General features: G+C 41.4%; 1 protein-coding gene across 7 annotated transcripts in view; it reads left to right on the top strand.

The window, feature by feature from the left end:
- The window catches only part of MAP4K4 (mitogen-activated protein kinase kinase kinase kinase 4), a 172,650-nt gene that overhangs the window by 112,748 nt on the left and 33,813 nt on the right, over positions 1 to 26,089 (top strand). For 5 of the 7 annotated variants that reach the window (XM_071579625.1, XM_071579537.1, XM_071579462.1 and 2 more), the window contains exons 6-15: positions 358 to 448; positions 1,975 to 2,105; positions 4,327 to 4,381; positions 6,724 to 6,802; positions 8,916 to 9,091; positions 9,747 to 9,819; positions 10,292 to 10,502; positions 20,389 to 20,550; positions 22,647 to 22,733; positions 23,421 to 23,666. In XM_071579625.1, the coding sequence (XP_071435726.1) occupies positions 358 to 448; positions 1,975 to 2,105; positions 4,327 to 4,381; positions 6,724 to 6,802; positions 8,916 to 9,091; positions 9,747 to 9,819; positions 10,292 to 10,502; positions 20,389 to 20,550; positions 22,647 to 22,733; positions 23,421 to 23,666 (1,311 nt within the window). The remainder of the gene's footprint in view (positions 1 to 357; positions 449 to 1,974; positions 2,106 to 4,326; positions 4,382 to 6,723; positions 6,803 to 8,915; positions 9,092 to 9,746; positions 9,820 to 10,291; positions 10,503 to 20,388; positions 20,551 to 22,646; positions 22,734 to 23,420; positions 23,667 to 26,089) is intronic. The other 2 variants (XM_071579684.1, XM_071579385.1) reach the window with 1 other exon arrangement.

Raw genomic sequence — 26,089 nt, 5'->3', positions numbered from 1 at the left:
CATGTCAGATGTCAGTGAAACACGATGCTGGTATCATTTACAGTGTAGGTGCATGGAGACTTTCTCAGAGCTGGACTTTCTTCACAGGACAGCTGAGAGGTGCTTGCACACTGCAGATATTGGGCTGTATCTAGATACAGTGTGTGCATGACCTGGGATGGGACCTGTGTCTCTGCTCCATTGCCAAAAGCTGTGTGGGTGGTGTGTGCCTGCTGCAAGGCTGCTGCGGGTTGCATTACATCCAGTTGCTGAGCCAGAGCCCAAGACTTTTTGGGGCTGCTGTGTATGAGTAGTCTGTTGCTAAGCCAAAAGCTTAACTCTGAACATCCTCTCTTTCCTCTCTTCTCCTTAATGCAGGGGTTGGCACATCTTCATGCCCATCACGTGATCCACAGGGATATCAAAGGACAAAATGTGTTGTTAACAGAGAACGCAGAAGTGAAACTTGGTAAGTATGCACATATGTCCACTTCCTCATTCTTTCAGCCTTTGATTCTATGACATTCCCAAATTAATAAGTTCATCCTTTGAGCCCCACAACATGTTTTATAGCATGAGTACTCCATCACTGCTTCCATGTGGATTGACAGCCTTTATGTATTTCCTCCTGCTTTGGGATGTAGAGCGCAGGTTGTTGCTGAATTTTGTTAGAAGATGTTGACTTTCATGCCAGAGAATCAGCGAGGGGATCATTTTGTTTCCCCCACTGAGCTGTGTGTAACTTGAGTTTGTTCTGTTTCCCTTTATTCTGGACTTGGGAAGTGACAGGAGTGGCTTTAATTAAAATAGCACCTGCTGTTCAGATTCTGGACACAAAACCATGATCTGAAGAGCCTCTCGAGGGAGCTGTGGCATTGAGTTCAAAACACAGTTCCAGCTCTGGCATGCCTGCTGTAAACCATGCTCATCCCTGGCCTCTTCTCTCACTGCCAAGTGGACATACTCTTTTTTTTAATCGTCTCTAATTTGTCTCTTTTAGTTACTGCACATGTTAACCTTCTCTGATTGTATCACGCTACACTTGCCACCTTTTTTTCATTAAATATAGAGTCATGTTGGAGCCCTCCCACCCAGCCCACATCCCTTCTGTTTTGCATTACACCTTCCTGCAGCATGAGGCATGGGAAGATGTCCTGGCTGCTGGAGGAGGAAGCTCTTGGGAGAGCTTTAGTTTGTTTGGTCCAAAATGGAGCACAGTAGCTTCCAAGCCATTGCTCCCACTGAGCTTGTCTACACCAGTTTGTCAGTGTCACTTGAATGATGGATGCAGTGAAGCTGACACAGCCCTCCTAGATTAGATGCAGCTACTGGTATAGAAAGACATATAGCACTGGTTGTGAGCAGGGAGAACTGAAGGGCAGAAAACAGCTTTGTAATATAATTGCCTTGTAATGAAATGAGCACCTCTTTTGCAACCTGTGTGCATGTGTTCTTCAAAGTTAGCACTTCTTGAATAATCCTCATCTTTTGCTCCCATTGATGCTCCTGCACTGTGCATTAAAGCAGAGACCAATTCCCTGAAAAACAGATTGTTTTTACTGTCCAATTTTAGAGCAGAAAAAGTGGTGAGCTGAAAGGGAGATGTGTTCATGCATGTGGTTTTCCCACAGCAATGGGAAGTACCTTAGGGAAGAGGCTCTTTCTGTATAGGCAAAGGTACTTGGCTTCATTGTGTGAGAAAGGAATAGAGCTTTCTCAGCCTCCCAGGCAGTATTTTTGCAGCTATGCTCTCCCTTCAGTCCAGGCAGACTGGCGAGACATATAGGAGAGGTGGTCCCTTGACACTTGTGGCCCAAGCACACTGCATGTGAACCACAAGGGCTCAGTTGCTTCAGGATTAATCACTGTATTTCTCCTCAGCTTGGTCCTCCCACGTGGAACATCCACAGGGTTTTATTTCCAAATCACTTTATTGAAGTAATCACTGCATTGTTTTTCCCGTCTTATTTTATTTTACTCTTTTCCCACTCACAGTGGATTTCGGTGTGAGCGCTCAGCTGGACAGGACAGTTGGCAGGAGAAACACTTTTATTGGGACTCCGTATTGGATGGCTCCAGAAGTTATTGCCTGTGATGAAAATCCAGATGCTACTTATGATTACAGAGTAAGAGAAACCTGGTTCAATTAAAAATCCGAAACATACACTTGCAGTATAAATGTCCATGAATTATGGCAGTTTTTGAGGCTTTTTATGCTTTGTAGGAGTAATAATCATTTTGTGTAGTTACATTCTTATTCCAGGAGTACAGGATATGGATACTGTCAAATCGTGACCTTTAATCGTTGTTGTTTGTAATATTGTACGTGTAAGGCATAAGGAGTTTTGGACTTTAGAGTGCTGTAGGTACTTCAAGAAGGCAAAAAATTTTAACTGGAAATGCTGGTGTTCTCAGTTTGTATAATGGTTGTCCTTTAAATTCTGTTAGACTATGTCCCAGTTATTGTAGTAACCCAGAACAATACGTTTTAGTTGTTGCCTTAAATAGAACCACCGTCTGGTGAGCCAGTGAGGTACAGAAGGAGCCCTTAAAACTATTCCTGTTTTCAGGATACATATACAAGTTGATGAAAATTTATCCATCACAACATTTCTTAACAAAAAGGATTCTGTACATAGTTTGGTGCAAACGAAAAATTTAATTACTGCAAACCCCTCATTTTCATGATGGTATTTGCACTGCCCTGAAGAATATGAGGTGTATATATATTTAAAATGAAATTTATCTAGTGAAAGTATAGTGTAATCTTAAAAGTTCTTCTCAGCTGATTTTAATGAAAGCACAAGGAAATTAAAAAATATGAAAATATGCTTCTAATTCAGTGTTCCAACTTCTAACCAAGGGCAACAAGAATATCAGAAAGCCAGGGATTAAGGTCTCAGAGCTGAATATCAATTATATCAATTCATTATATCAGTTTACTGAGACTGTGGTGTTAGCTATCAGTATGTTTGTGTAAGCCTAAACTCTTTAAAAAACTGAGATTGTTTGAATTGGTGTTTTTTAACTTTTGACTATGATTGATTAGATTGATTCTATTTCTCTTGATATAATTGCTTTTTACATCTATCACCCCATTGTACTAAAGATAATGCTTTATATCTTTGTAGATAGAGTTATTAGTGAAGGTTTGTTATTAAATGATTAATAAAATAGAAAAACTCCCTGTAATATTTGTTAATGAAGTAGTGATATGAAAAATAACTCCTCCTGCCTATGAAAACACCTGTTTATTGTTACTGGTGGAGCTGGTAGGGCACTTTGTCCCAAACAATTCATGTTTGAAAGATTTTGTAAGGTTATGGGTTTGTGCAATTTAACTTAAACGGCTTAACTGGACTAAGAGAAAAGATTGCCTTGCTGGGTCTGGAAAGACAATTGTTAGAAATGCTTTTCTGCTTGTAGTATGTGAAGAGCTTATTTGCTCATTAGTTTTGTTTTTAAAAAAAACACCAGTATGACCAGAAATGAAGATATTTTGTTCAAGAGCAGCTCTCTGTCACAGCAGCCTTCTCCAGCACTTTGCCCATTAAGGCGCGTCGCTGGAGTTGGTCCGGTGCCAGCACTCTTCCGTCTTTTGCCTATGTTTGACCTGCCTGCCCTTCATTCAGGCTCTCCCTAGTCAGAGGCACTGGCCAGCGGTGGTCCTGTGAAAGGCTCCTGCTGAAAGACTCTTGTTCTGTAACGTTTCAAGCCAAGCTGAGATGGTAGGGAAGGAGAGTTGACTTTGGCTGTAAGCAATGTCTCCGGTACAGACAGAGGTGAAGTAAATGTTGAGAACCTCTGCCTTTTCAGTGGTGTTAGTGGTGACTAAGTCACCTTTCTGGTTTAACAGTGGGCCAATATTTTCCTTCTATTCCTGCTTATTGTTTACATACCTAAAAACCCTTTCTTGTAGTTTTTGATGTCTTTGGCCACTTTAAATTTGAGCTGAGCTTTTGGTTTTATAACTGCATCTCTACACACCCTGGCAATGCCCTTGTTCAGTTCTTTTTAAATAAGGGAATATTGGAAACTGTTGTTTCACAGTCTTAGATTTATGGCAAATGCATTTTCCACTGTCATAATGTGGGTATATTTTTATGTGTTACTAGAAAGGGTTATTTGCTAACTCTGTAAGAATATGTGCGTGTGTTTCTGCATATACATATGTATTATGTGAAAAGTAGGATTTTATGATACTGTTACAAGAAAAAAGTAGCTTGTATTACTCAAATAGCCATGGTCTTTGGTTTCAGCCTCACCTACAGGGCCTCTCTAAATAGTACTCTCTGTCTGAATGGGCAAATCCACCTACTAACATATGGTCTCTCTCTTTTTATGCAGAGTGACCTTTGGTCATGCGGCATTACAGCCATAGAGATGGCAGAAGGAGCTCCCCGTAAGTGACACGTGTGCTTCTCCAGTGGGCTGATTAAGATTGAAACATATACTTGGGTGATGCTGGTTGTAATCTAAGCCTAGTTTTGAGGTTTCTGAAAGTATCCTTGTGTTATTCCTGTTCTCTTTGGTTTTGCCAGCTCTATAAATACAAAATCCCATAAATAGCAATGCTTTTGATAAAGATAGGGTTGTGTTTAAGCACTACAGTGCAGACTGCAGTAATTTAATTTCTATAGTAGGAATATTTAGAAGCTAATTGAGTGTCTGACTTCCTTCCTATGGGTAGTATATTGTGTTTTGGAGTTGTGTCCCAATTTTTCTATGGCCTGGCATGGAATACTGAAACCTCAGCTGGGGGAGAGTCAGCGGGGCTTTGAGGAAACAGGCCTTAATGAAAAAAGCATCTGTAACGATTGTTTCTGTGTTGACTTTCTGTTGGTCTGGATAATGCTAACATTGCTTCTCTTTTTGTTTCCACTTGTCATGGGTGGTGTTGGTATTCCTTAGCAGTGATATGACTTAAACTGTAAATCAATCTTCAGCACAAAGCACCAGACTTAGGTTTTCTCAGGCAGGGATCATTGTCAGTTCATATGGATGTTTTTTGAGAGGGAAATCAAAACCGAAACAGACAACTTTTTAATAGCTTCTTTTCCTTTCACATTGTTCTTTTGGAGTATCAGGACAGGCAGCAGATATATATGAGGAGGACAGACACATTTGAAAACAAAAGAAGTTAGACATGCTGTTTTGGCTTTTAATGATAATTCTTATGAAAGTTCTTATTGAACTTGCAAATACATTTTCCCTCACCCTCAGCTGGAGCTTGGTATTTAAAAAATAACAGCTTAAGGTACCTAAAAGTAAGATAATTTTTTTTACACATGAAAAAGTACCACCACACCACGGCCCAGCTTGAAATGTCTGTCTTTGAAATAATCATGTTGAAAAAAAGTATTGATATTTCCTGGCTAAATTGTGGTAATTTCATTATAGCTGCTGCGTGATGATATTGTTATTGTTGTTGAAGTTAATGTAGGATTTATAAATTAAGTCATAATGCTCTTGTGTTGATTCATGTTTTAGGAAGTCTGATGGTTTGGTTTTGGTTTTTTTTCCCCTTCCTAATTTGCATGAATGCCCATGTGAGAGCTGCTCCCAGGACACCTCAGCCAGTGCTGTGTTAAGTGTTTGAGCTTCCCCTTGACTTATTTTTGCCATACCATTTTGTTCATTGCATTGGCTTGCCTGGATGGCTTTGAAGTCAAAGCTGTGTCTGTGGGCTCTGTAAGCCTAGAATTGGACAGTATTTTCTTTTTTGATTTCCAAACCAAAGCAGAACTTGGCCCCTCTTTGTGTAAAAGCACAAGAGGGGCATTTGAGAAGTAAGCAAAGATCCAATGTAAATGCTGAACAGCTCTTGTCCTCTGGCATGTGGGCTCTTCCTCCTCCTCCAGTGGCAGCTGAAGAGTCCATCTTTAAGCTTGATGGTTTCCTGGGATCCACAGGCATCCAAGGGGCTTCTTTGTTGCAATTGTGGCCCCTTATTTCTGAATCCAGAATTCACTTCAATCTGTTTCTCCTGCTGTGTGCAAATATCACATCTTCCTGCTGTGATTACTCAGGCTGAGACTGATAGTGCAAGAAGTCAAACACAGGAGCATGGTTAAAACAGAAGATTTGCTCCTAGTGACAATTCTTGGGCAGCCTCTCTCCCTGCTCCCTTGTTTCCCTGTGTTGCTGTGCCATGGAACAGGAGGAAAGGCTGTCTGGCAGAGTTCTTGGACTCCCACTGTATGTCCACTGAAACTAACAGAACTTCTTTTGACAAAAGTTATGGGTTTGCATTTCAGTTCTGCAGGGTATCCTTTTTATTCTGATACAGACCCTCCTGTGCTTCAAATTTGTAGTGTCTTCAAGTAAAAAAAATACCTAAGTCTGAGAGTAAAAATGAACTATCATCCATAATGAGAGTGAAGGACAGGTGGAGGGAAGATTTTATGAAACAGTAGCTGTCATTCTTCCCTTCTGCCATCATCCTCTCCCAATGTTTTATTGAGCAGAAAGCCAATAGAATAGTTAGATGGCTTGGGGCTCCCATCATGGCTAACTCTGAAGGTTAATCCATGCTTCCATCTCTTTCTCTTTTTGGGTGACCCGTGGCACACTGAGCTGTGGAATTGTAATTTTGGGCTAATTCCATTTGCCTGTGTTGCTGTCTCCACCTGCTGCATGTATGTTTGGGATGGTGGGAATGATTGTGGAAGCTGAAGTCATGTATTGACAGAGAGCAACTAAACCAATGTCTGTATGTCTCTGGTTTTATTTCCTTCCCTTCAGCACTCTGTGACATGCATCCCATGAGGGCACTCTTTCTGATACCCAGGAACCCTCCCCCACGGTTAAAATCCAAGAAATGGTACGTATTGGTTATATCTTGCTTGGAGCATTTTGTAGTATGATGTTTTCTTGTGTCATATGCAGTTTTGTTACCACTTCCACAAAACTGTAAAGCAATTTAAGCAAAAATCCCTCTGTTATCTTCTGTGCCATTGAATCAAAGCATAAAATAAAATACTTGTGTTATTTAGTTCTGTTTGTCTCAGAGAAATTTTATCTTGAATTGTGTGAAAGTCACTTCTTGACAGAGCAGCATCTGTATTAAGGTGACAAATGGATCCATATTTTAAAAAATAAACTCCTGCAGCACTCTTAATAGGCACTATGTTTTCTCAGATGTACCATAACACAGAAACAGAACAGTAGTATAATGTTCTAGTTGCTAAATAGAAAGGAGCTATTAAAACTATGAAGGCTTTTACTATAATTGTTGTAAACGGTTGGAATTGAGTGCTTGCTTCTTGCCAGCTGAGAAGAATCCATTAGTATTGGAGGATTTCCTCCCAGTTACTGGTTACAACTGGCACATATGAAAAAAATACTCCCTAGAAAGAGGTTTCTTACAGACTGAATGTGATCATGGGATGCTGTGATCCTGTCAAAATAATGAAGTGATTTGACTGCCTGTTCAGTATCAACATAATATAAACTTGGCTTGCTTGCTGGGCTTGGTCTTTACCTGGATTGACTTATTTATGCATTTGTACTGTTAAGGCATCACTCTCTCATTCTTACTTTATATTAAAGGAATAGAGATGCATATACAGTATTTGCATAAGCCTTGCATTAACCTTTTAATGTAAAATAGTAACACTTCAGGCATGAGGAATAAAACAACAATCTGAACAACCAAGTTACCTTGAATTCAGCCTTTTTGATTACTGTAGGAATGTGAACTAATGGATGGAAACCATTGTTTTTACACTTAACCATGTAGTGGGGATGTTTAGTTTCCAAACACTGAAGCAGGTTGAGAGCACCTACCAATTAAAAAGTTACTCTGGTCAAAGCCAGTGCTGCTGTGACTCAACCATTTTGGTAGTGTGCTCAGTAGCAGGTTGTGAGAAAATAGGCCAAGTAATGAAATATTGTAGAATGGCTTGGGTTGGAGTGACCTTAAAGATCATCTAGTTCTAAACCCTGCCATGGACAGGGATACTACTCACTAGTTCAGTTAGCTCAGGACGCCATTCAATCTGACCTTGAACACTTCCAGGGATGGTACATCCACAACTTCTCTGGGCAGCCTCTTCCAGTGCTTCACTGCAGTTTTGAATATTTCCGCTATTGGCATTTTGCAAGGCAGCTTGTTTGGTGACTTCTTTCTTGAGAGGTCCTCTTTCAAGAGTTCAAATGAAGTTCAAATTTAGGAAGGTGGTGCTGCAGCTTAGCTAACTCCCATACCCTGTCACCATGCTATGTGCAAGAGGAGCTCAGTGCAGTTCATGCCCTTAAATTGTGTCAGGGGGAATTTGACCCCACATGCCTGTGTTGAACAGACAACATGGATCAACATCCACCTGTTGTTCTATAAAAATTTCTTGGTGTGACTCTTCAGATAAAAAAAATAATCTTAATTTCTAGCAGATCTAACTATGTGAGCCCAGCTGTATACAAAAGTAGGGCAGTGCTACTTGTGTCAGGAGTGGCAGATGCAGTTCTGATTTTTCGTCTGGCCATCTGTAGCAGATGTGCCCTTGGATAACATGGGCAGGTGGAGGCACACCAGAGCTGCCCTGCCTCTGCTCCAAGCAAGCTGGATTCTATCCAGCTCTGATCCAGAAGTAGCAGAGCTGGGTTTGCATGATTTACCTTTGTTTATAGATCCTGACTTTCAGGGCAATTATGCCTGTGAAAGAGGGCACATTACTGTGAGGCTGTGCCTAAGCATTGCAGGTGTGTTCATGTCACCATGTGTCCCGTCAGCCATGTGTCCATCCAGCCCAGTGCTCAGCTGGGACATGCTCCACTCTGTTTCAGAGGTACACTTGCAGGCAGTCCTTGGACTGTCCTCTCAGATGTGATGCTCTTTGAGGAGAGGAATTTGACTTTGAGGAACAACAGAAAAATTGTTTCTGCTGAGTTTTACCTGTCATCTTGTTTTGTAATTTTTTTCCTTCTTGCTTTCTCAGGTCAAAAAAGTTTTTCAGTTTTATAGAAGGTTGTCTAGTGAAGAATTACATGCAGCGACCTTCTACAGAGCAACTGTTGAAACATCCCTTTATACGTGACCAACCAAATGAAAGGCAAGTCCGGATCCAGCTTAAGGACCATATAGACAGGACCAGGAAGAAGAGAGGAGAGAAAGGTATGCAGTTTAGGAAAATCAAGTATTTCAACTTTCAAAAATACCTATTCTTGTCCTGCTTTGCATTCTAAATCCTCATGCGTAGAGAAGATCCAAAAAACCCAAATCCTTAAAACGTTCTTTTTTAATTCATAATTTGATTACAGCAGGCTTCTAGGTTTTGTTCTGTCCTTTACAGAGAAAGTATCAATGTGAAACACCATATTTTCCAATACATTAAGTTTCCTCACTTCTGGGCCACTGCCTCTTCCATACAAGTGTTAAATGATAGTTAGGAGCATATTGGCATATGAGCCTTTCCCTTTCTTGATCTGTGGTAGTTTCATTTCCTAGAATAGTGCCATAAATCAGACTTATGGGAAATAACTCATCACAAGAGCTATGAAGCAAATGTTTTGGGTACCCTTTTCTCTTTATTCAGGTGGTGCTGAGGTTCTCCATGTGTCTTGTATCACATAAAAAAATCTGGTATCATTCGGGGAGCTTGTTCGTAGTTTTCTGCAAAGCACTGTACTGCTTATAGAATGAGTTTTAGGGTCTGTAATTCATCTCACTGAAGGGGACAGCAGCTGGTTCACTGAGGTGCTACTGCAACTCCACACTGTCCTAACATTAAATATAAGTACTATCTAGGCCTTTGTTTCTTTCCTGTTAGATGAGACGGAGTATGAATATAGTGGAAGTGAGGAAGAAGAGGAGGAAGTGCCTGAACAAGAAGGAGAGCCAAGGTAATAATTGCTTTTGAGATAGCTCTGGGCAGTCCATGCCAAGTAAGTCTAAAGGTCTGTGATTATGAATCAGGAGGATGCTAAATTTCTGTCTCTTATTAAGTGAATGCACAAGCCATATAAATCACCCGGAGGGTTTGAATACCTGCCCTGTGACTGCTAAAGGCTTTAAAGCTTCCCCTCCTATGGCTTAGAGCCCACAAGCTCTGGTTGGAGGGTGATTTATGGCAAATATGATTGATCAGGGTCTCCCCAATGTCAGCAATGGTCCTTACTTTGCTTGGCCTCATTTCACACCTTCCCCTGGGAAGTGTATTTGACATGCAACCATTGTCTTTGCTCTGAAAGAAACGAGATTAAACTTTAACATCATGATATATTTTATAAATGTTCCTCTGCTTTGGAAAGGGTATGTATGTAATTGCCCATCAGGCTTTATTGTATGGAAGGCTTTAACTTCCTCTTGTTGCAGTTCCATTGTCAATGTGCCTGGAGAATCAACCCTCCGACGTGATTTCCTGAGACTGCAGCAGGAAAACAAGGAACGGTCCGAGGCCCTTCGGAGACAGCAGCTGCTGCAGGAGCAGCAGCTCCGCGAGCAGGAGGAGTACAAGAGGCAGCTGCTGGCAGAGAGGCAGAAGCGCATCGAGCAACAGAAGGAGCAAAGGAGGCGGCTAGAAGAGGTAGAAACAGCAGACTGGAGTTTGGGGGGCAAAAGCCCCTCTTGCACTTGTGTTTCCTCTTCCCATGCCTATTTAAAAACAGTTCCCTGTGGCACATCTGTCTTTCCCAGCACATCTCAGAAAAGAAAACAACTTGTGAAAATCCACCTGCAAACATAGAGCAGAGCACTTAGATCCATGCCTGGCTACTTGAATATAAGCTGTCTTCCCAAGTATTTGAATTTCCAGTGGCTCCAGTGGAGGCAACAGGAGCTAGAGCTGGGGTGTTTTTTGGGTACCAGGCTGTGTCTTGGTCTCTTGTCTAGACTTTTGGTAGCTGTAGAGATCAGACATTAATTATTCCCAGATGGATTCTTTTCTCAGGAGTATTTTTTAGAGGGGGTATAACATGTTTCAAATTTCCCTTTAAAACTTTCTCAAACATCTGCGTTTGGCATTTGTACATGGTGGGTAGAAGCATATTTTTTGATGTATTATTCTCTCATGCATAGTAGCTAGCTTAATGACTAAAAGCCACCTAGGTCATAGAATCATAAAATGATTTGGATTGGAAGAGGCCCATAAGGGTAGATTTATAAATATGTTTCATAAATCAATGTTAAAACTGTAATTTTGCAATAATTACAAATATGTAAATCATGCTTTTGTGATATGGTAAGGAGGCAATTTCTACACACTAGTGGAAGATAAAAGAAAGTGAATGTACATGTTCAATATTGCTCTGGTAAGGAGGCAATTTTTATACGCTACTGGAAGATAAAAGGAAGTGAATGTACATGATCAATATTGTTCTGTCATACTTTTCACCTCCTAAGATCTTGTATGCATTTATATATGTATATGTATATGGAATATGCAGTGTGAGCTTCAGAGGTAGGAGGATTTCAAAACAGCTCTTCAGGCCAGTGCTGGGTATGACACAGAGCTGAAGTGAAAGCAATCTTCTGGCTCTTCAGGAAGTGCAGGGTCAAATTCTAGTTGTCCTTAAATGACCTCTTGCTTGAGTCTCAGTTTCAACTGTTCACTTAGCAATGATGGAAAAACTACACCCAGTCTGGTTTTCCAAATTCTGGTAATGTTTAATGAGGATGCAACCAGGACCAAATGTTGATTTGCATCCCGTGATATGTTTGCATAACAAATAATACAAAGTTCCAAATACTTTCCAGGTCACATTATGCTTCTTATCCCTCTTTTTCAGTGTGCAAATGAGTTTAGTGCTGCCATAAGGAGGGATTGGCAGCTAAGATTTAGCCACACATGAATCCAGAGGAGGGACAAGGGGAAGGCACATAAACTCCATTTCTCTTCTGTTTCTTCCCCACCCTTCTGAGAATGCCAAGATAAACATCATAGCACTTCCAAGTGTTTTTAGACTCTGTAGCTATTCTGTGGGCAGAGCTACTAATAAAAGAAGACACGAGAAAAATATGAAAATAAAATGCTGATATTGTCAAAGGTGGGCAAAACTCGAGATGCTGTTTAGCCTCTAAAATTTTTTGTAGTGTGGGAGTCAATGATTTCATTTAAATGCCCCTTTAATCTCTGAGGTTCTACAGGCAGTATTTTTTGTTGAGGAAGAGGATTGCAATTACATTATCTAGGTCATTTAGTAATCAGCGCAACTCTTAAAATCTGGATTTTCTTTTTAAAATAAAGAAGATGCTGCTGCTACTAGTGAAAACAAAGCAGTGCAATCTGGTTTTCCTTGCATAGGTCAAACTTTCTGGGGATGTTGCAGGTATCACATCTTAATGAGCAACTCAAAAGAAAATGTAGTTACCTGAAAGTTATGTTTAATCAGTCCTGCTTTTTAAAATAGAGAACAAAACTGACAGCTTCTACAACCACAAGACAGCATGTAACGTAGACTGTTGTATTACTGAATAGGGTTGCACAGTAAACTATGTAAAATTTGTAAGATAGAAGCTTTTTTACCTTGTATTGGTCTGTAACCTCTAGCTGGTTCTCCTGGAGGCATAAATATGAATAATGAGTTACAAAGGTTTCCTTTTGCAGGTGGTGGGGTGAGCATATTGTTCTTAAAGTGAATTAAAAAAGGCTCACATTTAGCTTTTGGAAAAACCCCATTTAGTTCTTTGGATCTTGTGTTGAAAAAATGTATGATCCCAAGTGATTTTTGACGAAATAGCAGCCAAAACAAACTTTCAGATGGGGGAAGGGTGGTAGACATCTATTTAGATAAACAGTGTTGTGACACAATTGAAGGCCAAAATATCATAATGTTGTCACTTTGTCCTTAACTCACCCCCCTGTTTTGATTAAGCCAGTAAACAATGAAGAGCTTGGTAATGGGAGTTAAGATTAGTGTCAGGCATTGAATCTCGGGGCTTCCATAGCTTTGTTGATGTTTTTGCCAAGCCTCACTTTCTTGTAATTTTTTCTTGTGTAAAGTAAGTTTATGTTTGCATATACCCGTTTAATATTCTTTGTTAGAATTTTATGCATTAGATAATCTTCCTGGACGAGTTGCATATACTTCCCCCCCTCCCTACTTCCTAAATTAAAACTGAGGGCTTGTTCTTACAATGCTGGCACAGAGCCTAGACAGTTTTGACCGAGACTGTAACAGGAACGGTGTTTAGGACATCTGCCAAAAACTGTAATTCTCAGCAGTATTAGAGAAAACATTGCTTTTTAAAAAGGCACATAGGTGACTTCTAAAACTCGTTGTTACAGGAACATTATAATTTGGGTATTACTGAGGAGGTGAAAATGATATGTGGTCAAAGTACAGAAAATGACCTGAGACATTTTGGGAAGGGTATTATTTGTCCTAGCCACAACCCTCCTTTAAAAGTCATATGAAGACTATCAGCTGAAATGTTTCTACAGCAATGCATGCAACATGAGAAACAAAGAAGAGGAGCTTGAAGTTTTGGCCTAGTCCCAGAGATTGTACATCAGTGGCACAAGAGAACCTGGTGGGATGAGACCTGTGACTGGAGTGCCCTGTTGGGCTCTTCAGGAGGTTTAGGCAGGGCAGAAGAGGAGGAAGCGTGACACCGTATGCAATAGAAGGAATGTATGGAGCTCACAGCTGGCAGTGGCACAGTTGAGAGGCTCTGGGTAAGAATCAAGGGGCAAACAAAAATGTGGATGTCATTGTGGGAGCCTGTTGTAGACCTCCCAGCCAGGACAATGACACTGATAACTGATTCTTTGATGAACTGAGGGACATTTCCAAGTCAACTGCCCTTGTCTTTATGGGGGACTTCAGCTTGCCAGAAATTAACTGGGATCCTCACACAGGTGATACAACCTGGCCAGAAGATTCCTAAAATACCTAGATGACTACTTTATGGAACAGATCCTAAGGGACCTGACTCAGAAAGATGCTTCCCTTGATCTGCTGCTTGCCAACAGAGAGGTTCTCATGATCCAAGTGGAGGTTGGTGGCCATTCTGGCTGCAGTGACCACGAAGTGATTGAATTTAAAGTCTCTGTTGACAGGAGGAAAAGTGACAGCAAAACCTCATCTCTGGACATGAGAAGAGCAGACTTCATGCTGCTCAGGGAATTAGGAAGCAAAGTCCCCTGGGAAAATGTTTTTGCAGGTGCTGGGGTTCATCCTTACTGTTCACTTTTAAACATCACGTCCAAAGAGCACAGGAGGAGACAATTAACAAATATCAGAAGTCAAGCAGGAGAGGCAGAAGGCTGGTTTACCTGGGCTGGGATCTTCTCTTGGAAATAAGGCAAAAAGGGAAGGTGTGTGCCCAGTGAAAGCAAGGTCAAGTGAATGGGAAGAATGTGGAAATGCTGCTTGCTGCTCTAGGGAGAAAATTTATGTGGCCAAAGCTCAGCTGAAGTTGGCCAGAAACATGAAGGACAAAAAAAAGGAGTTTTTTCAAATATATTAATGGCAATAGGCAGTATAGAAATATCATTAGCCTGTTGCAGGATGAGAATGGTCACTGAGACAGAGACAAGGCAGAGGTGTTTAATACTTTTTTTGCCTCTGTCTCCAACACGGATGCTGGACCAAGGGGATCTCAGTGCCTTGAGCTAGAGGATCATGACTGCAAGAATGCTCACCTCCTAGTTGACCCTGAAATTGTGGGATCTGCTACTGAAGTGACACCTGCCTAGTTGATCAAAGGAAGCCAGTTGATGTCATCTTTTTGGATTTCAGTAGAGCTTTCAGTACTGTCTCTCACAGGATCCTTCTGGACAAAATGTCCATCCCACAGCCGGATAAACACATCATGTAGTGGGTGAGCAACTGGATCATGGGTCGAGCACAGAGGGTAATAGTGAATGGGGCAACATCAGACTGGTGACCTGTCACTAGTGGGTTCCACAGAGCTCCATTTTGGGCCCTGTGCTCTTCAACATCTTCAGGAATGACTTGGACACAGGACTGGAAGGCATACTGAGCAAGTTTACTTTACAAAACTGGGAGGAACTGTTGACTCCCTCAAAGGCTGGGAGGCCCTGCAGAGAGACCTTGACAGATAAGAGGATGGGCAATCACCAACCATATGAAATTCAACAAAGGAAAGTGCTGGATTCTGCACCTGGGATGGGGCAACCCTGGATGTATGTACAGGTTGGGGAATAAAATGCTGGAAAGCAGTGCCATGGAAGGGGCCCTGGGAGTCCTGGTCGATGGCAAGTCGAATATGAGTCAGCAGTGCCCTGGCAGCCAGGAGAGCCAACTGTGTCCTGGGGGGCATCAGGCACAGCATCACCAACTGGCTGAGGGAGGGGATTGTCCCACCCTGCTCTGCACTGGGGTGGCCTCACCTTGACTGTTGTGTGCAGTTTTGGGCACCACAGTGTAAGAAGGATATTAAACTCTACAGAGTGTCCAAAGGAGAGCAGTGAAGATGGTGAAGAGCCTTATGGGGATGCTGTGTGAGAAGTGGCTGAGGGCACTTGGTCTGTACAGGCTGGAGAAGAGGAGACTGAGGGGAGACTTCACTGCAGTTACAGGTTCCTTGTGAGAGTCAGAGGAGGAGCAGGCACTGATCTCTTCTCTGTGGTGACCAGTGACAGAATCCAAGGAAGGTTGTCAGTGGAGGTTCAGAAAAGGATTCTTCACCTAGAGGGTGGTTGGACAGTGGAACAGGCTCCCTGGAGAAATGGTCACAGCACCAAACCTGACAGAGTTCAAGAAGTGTTTGGATGATGCTTTCGAGCACATGGGGTGACTCTTTAAGATAGTGCTATGCAGGGCTAAGGGTTGGATGATCCTTGTGGGTCCCTTCTAGCTCAGCATATTCTGTGATTCTGTGAACTATGTAAGTATTTAAATAGTTAAAACAAGAAATCTCAGCTGTTCTGGCTGATCAGGTATATATCTATGTTTCTGCTCAGCAATATGGAGGCAACTACTGGGTGCTAAGAGGTATTTGATTTTGTGCGTTGCAAAACCAAGTATAGTTTGGTAAATTCAGAATTGGTTGTGCTGGAATCCCATTCTGTGTGAAGCTTCACAGTTCAGGATAACTTCAGTAAATGGCATCTCTCTCCCTGGCTGTGAGAACCTAAGGGATGTTTTTAAAGTGGTAGGTTATAGGTCCACTGGCAAGTAGTACAGTGCTGTAGAGGCAGATTGTGGAGGATAATAATTAAAATGCTGAGGACCTGAAGATCTCACTCCATGTCTTTGAAGGAATGGAGGAATTCCTTTGGACTAGCTGAGGTCTAGACTGCATGCCTGCCTGTGGTTGGAGTGCATCTACCTTTTTAATTTCGTCCAAAAGGAGTGGTTGGCACTCCAAGACATTTTCAAAATATGAAACAAAACTGGATAAGTGGAGATGATTGGATGATTCACTTCAAAACAGTACTCCTGATCTGAACCAAGATGTTAATGTAGGTGTACCTGCAGGCAATTTTTGCCAAGGCTTTGTTTCTTTTCCAGAAGGGAAGATTATTCATATCTGCTTAATTTGAATTGCTTGCAGCTTGGATTGGTACTGAGTAAAAAGTTCTACTTCTGGTTTATCTCTAGTGTGGACAAAGCAAAAGTCTCTTTATTAATCTCTTCATAAACTGATACCAGGCTACCTGATTATTTGTGAAAGAAATAATTCATATATGCATTTATCAATATATAAGACAGAATAAGAGTATTTTATGATTTTTAAATTAGAGGATCTGTATCTATCTTTATCATTTCATTGTATGAATGAGGGCCTGGATTTGTTGGAATACACCAACGGCATGTGTAGTTGCAATGCCCCCTCCTGGTAAATCCTGCTCTACTGCATGGACTTTCAGTTTGGAGATGTTGGGTTCCATTATGAGATGGTCATTATTGCACCTTAGAACTGGACAAGGAGCGAGAGTGTTGACACTGTTTTCTGTGTGCGTTTTGGGGTTTAGAGTTTTTTGTTTTTTTAAAAAATCTTATTTGCATAGCAAATGCTCACATCGTGAAATACAGTAATTTCAGGAAGTATGGGCTCTGTCAAAATTCTGTTTTGACATGTCTGAAATTTCTTTGAAGAGTTCTTGCCCTTACCTTCTGGTCTACAGTTAGCTCCTTGGAAATAAGCTTTTCATGTGATGTGCAGGAAAGTTGGTAATACCATATCTAAACAAAGGAGATCTGGATATGCATTCCTAATTTCAGGAATCTAGATTTATACTTGCTGTTTATTGGGCAACATTGTTTATATCAGGTCTTTTTGTAGTACATGATAAAAATTACAGTATCTGACAGTCACACTGAAATCAGAAGGCCAATTTTTATAAACAGAAATGACATTGATTTTAACTAATTGTTTGCCCCTGTACCTCTGCCCTCCTTTGGGCAAGCCAGAGGAACATAGTGATTGGAGTTTTGGTGTGTCCTCATGGAAGAGTTGCTAGAGGCAGTCAGGAAGGCAACCTTCTGCCAACTGAAAGATAGTAAGAAGTCAGCTAAAGGGCTGCTTCTGAAGGCAACTGACGTCAGTGCAACTTGCCACCAACCAGCTTTGCTATTCCCTTGACATGATGTAGTCTAGGACCCAAGAGATGGTTGTCACTGTAGGTTTCCTTTCCCTGGGCTTGTTAAAAGTAAATTCCACTTTGTTAGTGACCAGTAGTTTGATTCTGAGGTTTCAAAGCCCATGTGCAAAGGAAGTGAAATCTTTCATTTACAGCTAGGTCTGGGAATAAGGGGATCATGCAGGGTGTTTGTGCAGGCTCCTGCAGTGCCAGATACCTCCCTTCCCATGCACCTGGCAAGGGACTGAGACAGGGTCTGATGAGAAGGCAGAATTGATGCTGAGAAACCCCCACCTCCCTGTATACTTTGGCAGATAGATAATAGCACATTTGTGCTTTGGAGATTTGGCTTAAATGCACACTGGTGTCAGGCAGAGAATTGTTTTTTCCCCGCCTTCTTTTGCTGAGTAATAAATATCTACTATTGTACTGAGCTATATATCTGGATCAGGTTTATTAAAAGTCTCATCTTTAAACAATTGATTTTGTTTATTTTGTGATGCTGTGGGAAACTGCCTCTCAATCAATTTGAAACTTACTTTTCTCATATTAAGTTCAGTTATTTATAATTATTGCTGAATGCTTCTGAATTAATTCAAGAAGCAAGGAATTTGCCCATCTTCCTTGTATAAGAACGATGCTATCCCAAGATCTGCAATATATCCACTTAACAATGTCAACACAGTATTGTTTGAGTTGATGAATTGCATATTAACCAGTCAGCAGTGTGCTGTCTCTTGCATCCTCAAGGCAACAATATTATTGTACTTCACATCTTAGTTTTCTTAAACAAAGAGCCTGTCAGACTTGATTAGCCAAGAAGCACCTGAATATATTTACTTAAATGCAGAAATTGCTCGACACTGATGTGTATATTCAGAAATAAAAGTGCCTACTTAATCCTTTTACAGTCCTTAAAAAATGAGGGAAGGGAAGCAGTGAAACCTATGGAATGTACTGCGTGCTGTAGCTGCCTCGCAGCGCTTTTGCTATTTTTGTATCTGCTTGCACTGAAGAGAGCTTTCTTAAGCACAAGCAAAAAGGCTGGTAAATGGATTTAGTTAAAAGAGACGCAAGAGTAAGGATGCTGTGTTTCTGAGAAGATACAGAAAATGTGGGGGAGAAAAGAGCTTATGTCTTATGGCACAGGAGGATGGCAGTGAATCCAGGATGGTGCTATGGGCTAGAAAGGAGGGTGTCATAGTTATAGCGTGGGTGTATTTGAACAGTGGTCTTCAAGAAAGTTGCATCTTTTCCTGTACATTAGTTAATTAAAGAATATTTGAAAGCAGCCTGTATTATTTAAATCCTGGTAATTCATAGGATCATGAAATGGTTTGGGTTGGAAAGGACCTCAAAGACCATCTAGCTTCAACCCCTGTGCCGTGGATAGGGACACCTTCCAGTGCTCAAAGCCCCATCCAACCTGGCTTTGAACACTTCCAGGGATGGGACATCCACAACTTCTCATGACAGAAAAGTCCAGAGAACCCCAAGGACCATCTTCCACCCCCACCCTGCAATGTTTCTTATCCACTGTCTTGTCAGTATCAATTCCAGAAGATGGAAAGGCTGTTGATCTTTCAATTACTTCATATTAATGCAGGATAATGTGCCAAGCAGGGAAAACTCATCCTCTGAAGTAACACAGAGTGTAGATCAGCCTTTGGTTGTTCAGTTGAGCACAACTATGAAATGCACACCAGTAACAGGGTTTGTGAACCCAAATAAAATCTTAGTCTGAATGCTCTTGCTTGCCAGACTACCTGGAGTGCCTTAAGACTGGCAAATCTGTGGCAGTTTTCCTCAACAGAAGCTGGGCACAGTATTAACCTTCAACCGGAATGTGATAAGGAATAACTAATGTAGGTTTTCATTTTTGTTCTTGGGATTAAATTTGTGCATGTTATTTTTTGGTTTAAATTTCTTCTGTATTTTTTAGCATATTATAGAAACCTATAGTGGAAGTAAATGTTGTAGAGATATTCCCAGTTGATGGTTGAAAAGGAGACAGCTGGGTCTTTTGACACTTAGGCAGTTGTGGGAGGCTGCCTGGGATTTTGAGGTAGGTGGAGTAACTGAATGCTTCTGCTGAAGTGCATGAAGAGCTGGTCACGACTGTATGGGCATTTAAAATGTCTCCTCTGAAGTCATATGTGGTGCTCTAGACATAAATGAGTCAGTTCATGCTTTTCTAGAGCTGTTTTCCAGGTTCTTTTTAAACTTGAGCAGACTTACCAGCACCAATTTGTATTTGGGTCACGTATGGAAGATTATCTGTGTAAGTGTAAAAGCTTAGTTCAGCTGGTTTTCCTCTTTTACATATAGGTGCTTTTGATGTTCTGGGAGGGGCTGAGGTGCTGTTGGTCAGCCTTCCTTCTCTCTTAGGCAAAGTTTTGGGTAGTCCATTAAATTGAGCTTGGATGTTGGGGCAACACTACCACATTCTTAGCAGACTGACCATGAATTATTTTAAGAGAAGCTACTCACAGAAAGTTCAGATAGTTGTCATGTCAGTTGGCTGATTCAGCAGGGCTGATAATTCCCTTTTGCCAACATGTTGGAAATTTGTTGATGTCAAGAAAGTTGTCAGTTGTTCAAAGATTGAGGTTTCAGTGTTAGCCTCTCTTGAAAAGAGCAGTGAGCTTCCACACCTTGGTTGTCAGGAATATGGTATATGACTTTGTGTGTGTGCCTGAAGAAACCAGAGTGAGTATGCAGGGCTGCTTTGGGAGGTAGATGTGTACTGGGTATGAGTTAGCTTCCTGATGGAAGGAACACCTGCATAAAATGTTTTGTCACTCAGTTGCAGAGCTTGCCAGTCCTGGTCAATCTTGCTCTTCACCATAGAAAACAACCCCACCTCTTTCTTTGATAACAACAAAAGTAAAACTTTGTGGTTTCTTTTCCCTTTTTGTAGCAACAAAGAAGAGAAAGGGAAGCTCGAAGGCAACAAGAGCGTGAGCAAAGGCGGAGAGAACAGGAGGAAAAAAGACGTCTGGAAGAAATGGAGAGGAGGCGTAAGGAGGAGGAAGAGAGAAGAAGAGCAGAGGAGGAAAAGAGGAGGGTAGAAAGGGAGCAGGTGAGTCCATGATACAGATATATGTGAATAGGTTTGTTTCTTCTAAATTCTAACCTAATTTTTAAAAGTTAGTAAGCCTAAATCAGCTTAGAGGCAACCTAATACTAACTCTTTCGTCTATGTTGTTTTTGACAGCAAATGCACTTACATAGATCGTGGGGCTTTATGGAAAATTCTGGCAGACTCAATATTCCCTCAAAAAAAGAAGTCTTGTTACAGCACTCATTCTAAATTCAGCTCTGCCCCTGGGCTGGACTAAAAATCATCAGAATTGGTGAAATCATCACTGGGGCTGAAAATTGTTTCTAGGCTTGTCTTGCTGGATCAGTGGTTCTTGCAGGACATGCCTCTGTTCAGAAGGCCTTTCAAGAGAAGGGCAGCTCTGTTGTGTGTCAACTTCTGGCACTCAGAATTGGTCAGAGGCTTGTCATGAGCTTTGAATACTCTGAATTTGAGGTGGAATCTTTGAGCTGCAGAGGGTTTTCCTTCCTAAAACTTGAATATGTGATTTCACTCTCTTTCTTTAAAATCAGCTCTAATAATGTATGCCAGTATAGGCAACAAGTATATCTTCTGTCAGAGTGCCCTTAATATATTGAAAGTACAAGTGAGAAGCCTGTTAAACTGTGAAACTCAGCTGCTATATTTCTGCATGAAATCTGCATGTTTTAAAATCCTTTAATAACTTTAATCAGGGTGATAATCAGAGCAGTACTTACTGTGCATGTACTGCAAAATACTGATTCCAAATAAAGATCCAAAACTTCTGTCCTAGAGACTGATTGTAAATTTCCCATTAACTTAAGGAATGCTGGGTTTGGCCCTGATATATCTTAATTTTTTCTTACATAAAGTCACTGTATTTGAGATCATTGATGATTGTATTGCTGGATAATTTTATTGTGTTTGTATGTGTTTCAAAGATTTTTGAGTCAAGAGAAGAGAAGACTAACCAATGGGAGTAAATATATGGAAAAATCTCTAATTACAGCATAGCAATTTGCTTTTGGGCAGACACCGGGTATTCCCCCAGCTGCTTATTGAGCTGTTGAAATGCTAATTACGCACAGTGCCAATAATGACAAATGGTTAATTGACATGGCCAAGTGGAACCACTCTGAATTTTTATTCTTTTTTTTTAAAAGAAAAGACATGTCCCCTCTTAGAATTTTTGTTAACTCAAACTGTGGCTCAGCCAACATGCATAACAACAGTATAGTGTATCTCATCAGTCTGTCACAAGACTTTCTATAACTCCCATCACTGTATCACTGATCCATTAATTTCTTTATGCATACAATGTAAATGTGTGTGTGTGCTTGTGTGTGTGCGCATGCACATGTTACATACTTCCATTAATTGCATGATAGGATGTTACCCGCTTGGGTTTGGTGCTTCAGAGTTTGAGTTCTTCCAGGGGGTATATGAAGCAGTGGGTAAATGTCGACCTGTTGAGGCTGCAGGTGAAGAGATGGATAGATTGCAAGAGCAAGCGAATTTAGTCTAATATCTGTTTCCTGGTGGATGTTTGTTTGTGTCATAACCATTGCATAATTCAGCAAGGCTGGCAGCATTTGCTCAGGAGAAGCTTCCAGTGAGGGCGGCAGGGGAGATGGCAGGGCAGGTCCCAACTGCACTTGGCAGAGCCCCTTTGTGGGAACTCACTCCAGCTCTGCCCACACTATGCCTGGCTCTAGCTGTTGCTAACAGTTCATCGCACCAGTGCAACACACTAATGTTTAATACAACTTGCATGTGACTTTGTATTGGCTGTGTTGAGTCAGACTTGCTGTGTTTTAACTCTCCAAAACTTTCAAGTGCATTTTGCTGCTTCTTGAAGCCACTTCCAAAATACATAAATGAGCTCTGGCCCGTGCCCGTAACATTTGCAGGAGTGCAAATTTGAGAACAGAAAGGGGCCAAAATCCAATGCTCAGGAAGAAGGGCTTCCTAAATTGTTCTGCAGGCACTAATCCATCCTGAAGTGCGTTTCTCGTTAAAGCTGAACTGGGGAAGTAGCGTGTGGTGTTCCACCCAGGGGGTTCTGATGCATTCCTTTTGAATAAATTTATTGCTGGGTAATTTCTATGTGACAGGAGTATATCAGGCGACAGCTAGAAGAGGAGCAGCGGCACTTGGAAATTCTACAGCAGCAGCTGCTCCAGGAGCAGGCCATGTTACTGGTAAAGCACTGTATCTGTTTTGTTCAGTAGCTATAGGATCCATTTATCTGGCCAGTCCTAGGCTTCCCTCAGTTGGGCACAGCTGCACTGACAGTATGACAACAAAGGAGCTTGATTAAAAGGCCATTTATGCTAGTGTTGTGGGCTGACAGGCACATATGAGAAGTGCTGTATGGTCACACTGCTTTCTGGGCAGTAAGAGAAGGCTTTATGTTAAAGTGGAACAGTTCTGGTGTGGTGGTCAAGTTTCTGAACAGACATTGGCATTCAGTGAAGAACTAGAGTGCTTGTGTTGCAGATCAAAAGCACACATGATATGTAAATCCTCCCCGGGATACAATGGCCTAGTGTTGGTCTAAGTCACTGTTTTTTGAACTTTACACTGGATTTAGTATAAATAACTCTTCTTTTCTTTCCCCTTTAATTAAAATCAATTTTGACATAATCTCCAATCATGTCAAGCTTAGAAGTACTCTCTTGACTTTCCCAACATGAGACACAAGCCATATGGGCCTAACTTAGCTCGTGGTTACACTTTAACGATGAAATAAACAAAAAATAAAACCATTAAGAAAAAAAGAAAGAGTGCAACAGCAACTAAAAAGGTGCATTTTAACGGGATGGATAGGGACACATCCACCATACAATCAATGTCATGTCTTGAATTACTCACCTGTTCTCTCAAAGGAATACAGATGGCGAGAGATGGAGGAACACCGACAGGCAGAGCGACTCCAGCGCCAGTTGCAGCAGGAGCAAGCCTACCTCCTGTCACTGCAGCATGATCACAGACGGCAGCAGCAGCAGCAGCAGCAACAGCAGCAGCAGCAGCAACAGCAACAGCAACAGCAGCAGCAGCAAGAAAGAAATAAACAAAGCTATCATACCCCTGAGCCAAAATCTCACTATGAGCCTGCTGAAAGAGCACGTGAGGTAAGTCCTTCTTGTGGGCAGGAATCTGCTTGTTTGCATCAGCATGACTGGAGTTCTGCAACAGTACAGTTGGAGTTCTGCTACAGTACGGTTGGAGACCAAAGCATCACTCATAAGGGCTAAGATACTTGTTGGTCACTGGTTTCCAAACCTGTGGGCTACTTCTGAGTACTTCTGCTACAGTCATTGAAGTTCAGACTTTTGAGATATAGAAGTTGTAAAGAAAGTCTGGAAGGCTCCAGACTAAGGGGACCTCGCTTTGGAAGCATCACATTAGGAAGTTACGTCTCTGTTCATCAGACATGTTTTTATAGGAAGCACTGATGCAGTTGGTGATCTTCTCTGGCAAGTAGTGGCAATTGGAAATTGAGAGGCAGTTGGAAAGCACAAACTTGTAAGGGATGTTTGCACACAGTACGTATTTACACATTTGATGTTTTAAATGTAGAAATTTCCTTCTCATGAACACAAGCCTTAATTTCATTAGTTTCACTTTTGGAGTGTTAAGTACTCTCCTGAGATCGTGTCGCACTCTTTTGAAACTCTGTGGTGCTACCTTCTTGGACTTCAGGGACTTACAAATCAATCAAAAGTCACCAGAGTGCTATTTGTTTCAGTGAGTGGTCCGCAGTCTCCATTGGTCCATGGGTAAGCTAAGCAAGTAATTGCCTCTGATGCATACTTGGCTTTCTTTCAGTAGTCTTATTCTTACATTTCACTTGAGAACCATATTGCCCACAAACCACCAGACTGGGCAATGCTAGTCAAAGCTCTTAATGGCATTCATTAGCAGCATGTGGGAACTAGGTAAATACATTTTGGAACAAGAATAAAAACATCCTTGGGGCTGTTGAACATGATAAAATAGCTCTTGGTTTACCTTCATCCTGTAGTGCTTCTTAGTCTTTGAAGTATTGCTGTTTGGGCTTGGTGGACACAAACTCATTTTCTGTTAGATGCTGTTGTCCAAGTTCTTCATAAACCATATTTGTGCTCTTTATCCATTCTGCTTGATGGTTGAAGTATCTGGTATGTCTCTCTTGGAATAACTTCAGACATATCTGATACGTGGTGGTGCAGATGTGGAACTAGCCCTCCAGTACTCATTTGCACACTCTTATCCCACCGCAATGAAACCACAGTGCCAGTCCAGCACTTCTGTCCAGCCTGAATGCTGGCTCTGCTCCATTTTCCTTTCAGAGTTGAAAAGGAGAGAAACTCATGAAGATTCAAGTGTTACTTCCTTTAGGATAACCACTGATTCAGCTATTTTTTGGTTGTAGTCTTTTCCTTTTGTGATTGCTCTAGCTGGAAAGAGTAAAGGCACAGAAAAATTGGTTAGTAGTCAAATCTTCCCACAGATTGCTGTGTAATAGTCTTTTTAAAAAGTGTGGTAGAAGTATAGTTCTGGCAGTGGGAGTGATGCCAGTTGATCTTACCAGCAGGAATTGATCACATCATTCTTGACATAAAATAGTGAACTGAAACAAATGTTTTGTGCCTCATACTTTGGGACACACTGCTCTCTAGAGAGTTTCCATCTATGGAGGGACTGACCATAGGGCTGACTTTCCTTTTCTGGCAAAGTCTAGTGGTGATCAGTTATTTTCCCCATTGCAGTAGCAATGAGGATAAGGAAAAGCACTTCTAAGATTAGCTTTGGGAAGCATTGGGAAGCTTAGAGCTTAATACCATTGTCAGGTCTAGACAGTCAGATGACTGGAGCACAGGCTGTTTTCTATTCAGGGTTGCACTCTCTGCCTTCCCACTTCTTGCCTTGTTTTGAAGACATGTGGCTTGTGCAGTTCATGTGCTTTCTGGAAGAAACCTCCTATCATCTGCAGCTAGAGATATGAAAACCTGCTCCTTCAGACAGAAGGACTTCAGGCTATTCCTTGTTCTATTCATAACAAGGAGTCTGGCCTGTTTTTTAACCTTTAAAGGATGACTGTGAATTTGAACATGGTGGTGAAAATAATTGTATGGTGAGATGCTTGCCTCCATTATTGTTGTACTTCCCACGACATAGTGTATTTTGTGTAGACCTGGCAGAAGCTTCTCTGCTTGTTCCCATAGGCAAACTGTTCCTATCCTCCAGTTTTGGAAAACAGAGGCAGTTTGGGTTTGTAAAGCAGCCCAGCTGAGGTGAGGAGTCCTGGAAATTTGCCTCTGTCTTCTGACAGCCAGTCTCTCCAGAATGTCACTGCTAGGAAATCACCCCAATACTGGTTTTGTGCTTCAGGCACAAGGGTTAAAGCAAATTAAATCAGCCCAAGCTGCCAGTTTAATCTTTGTTTGATGCTTTGATAAAATTGTGGGAGTGTAGCACTCCTCAGAGATAACTCCTCTGGCAGAAATGCACATGCTGCCCTGGTTCCAGCAAAAGACCATCTTAGGAAATGGCAGTATATTTCCTTTCTACC

The sequence above is a fragment of the Pithys albifrons genome, chromosome 1, assembly GCF_047495875.1.
Source record: "Pithys albifrons albifrons isolate INPA30051 chromosome 1, PitAlb_v1, whole genome shotgun sequence".
In the NCBI taxonomy this organism is placed as follows: Eukaryota; Metazoa; Chordata; class Aves; order Passeriformes; family Thamnophilidae; genus Pithys; species Pithys albifrons.
Note: the sequence above shows the minus strand (reverse complement) of the source record. Positions and strands in the feature narration are given on the sequence as shown.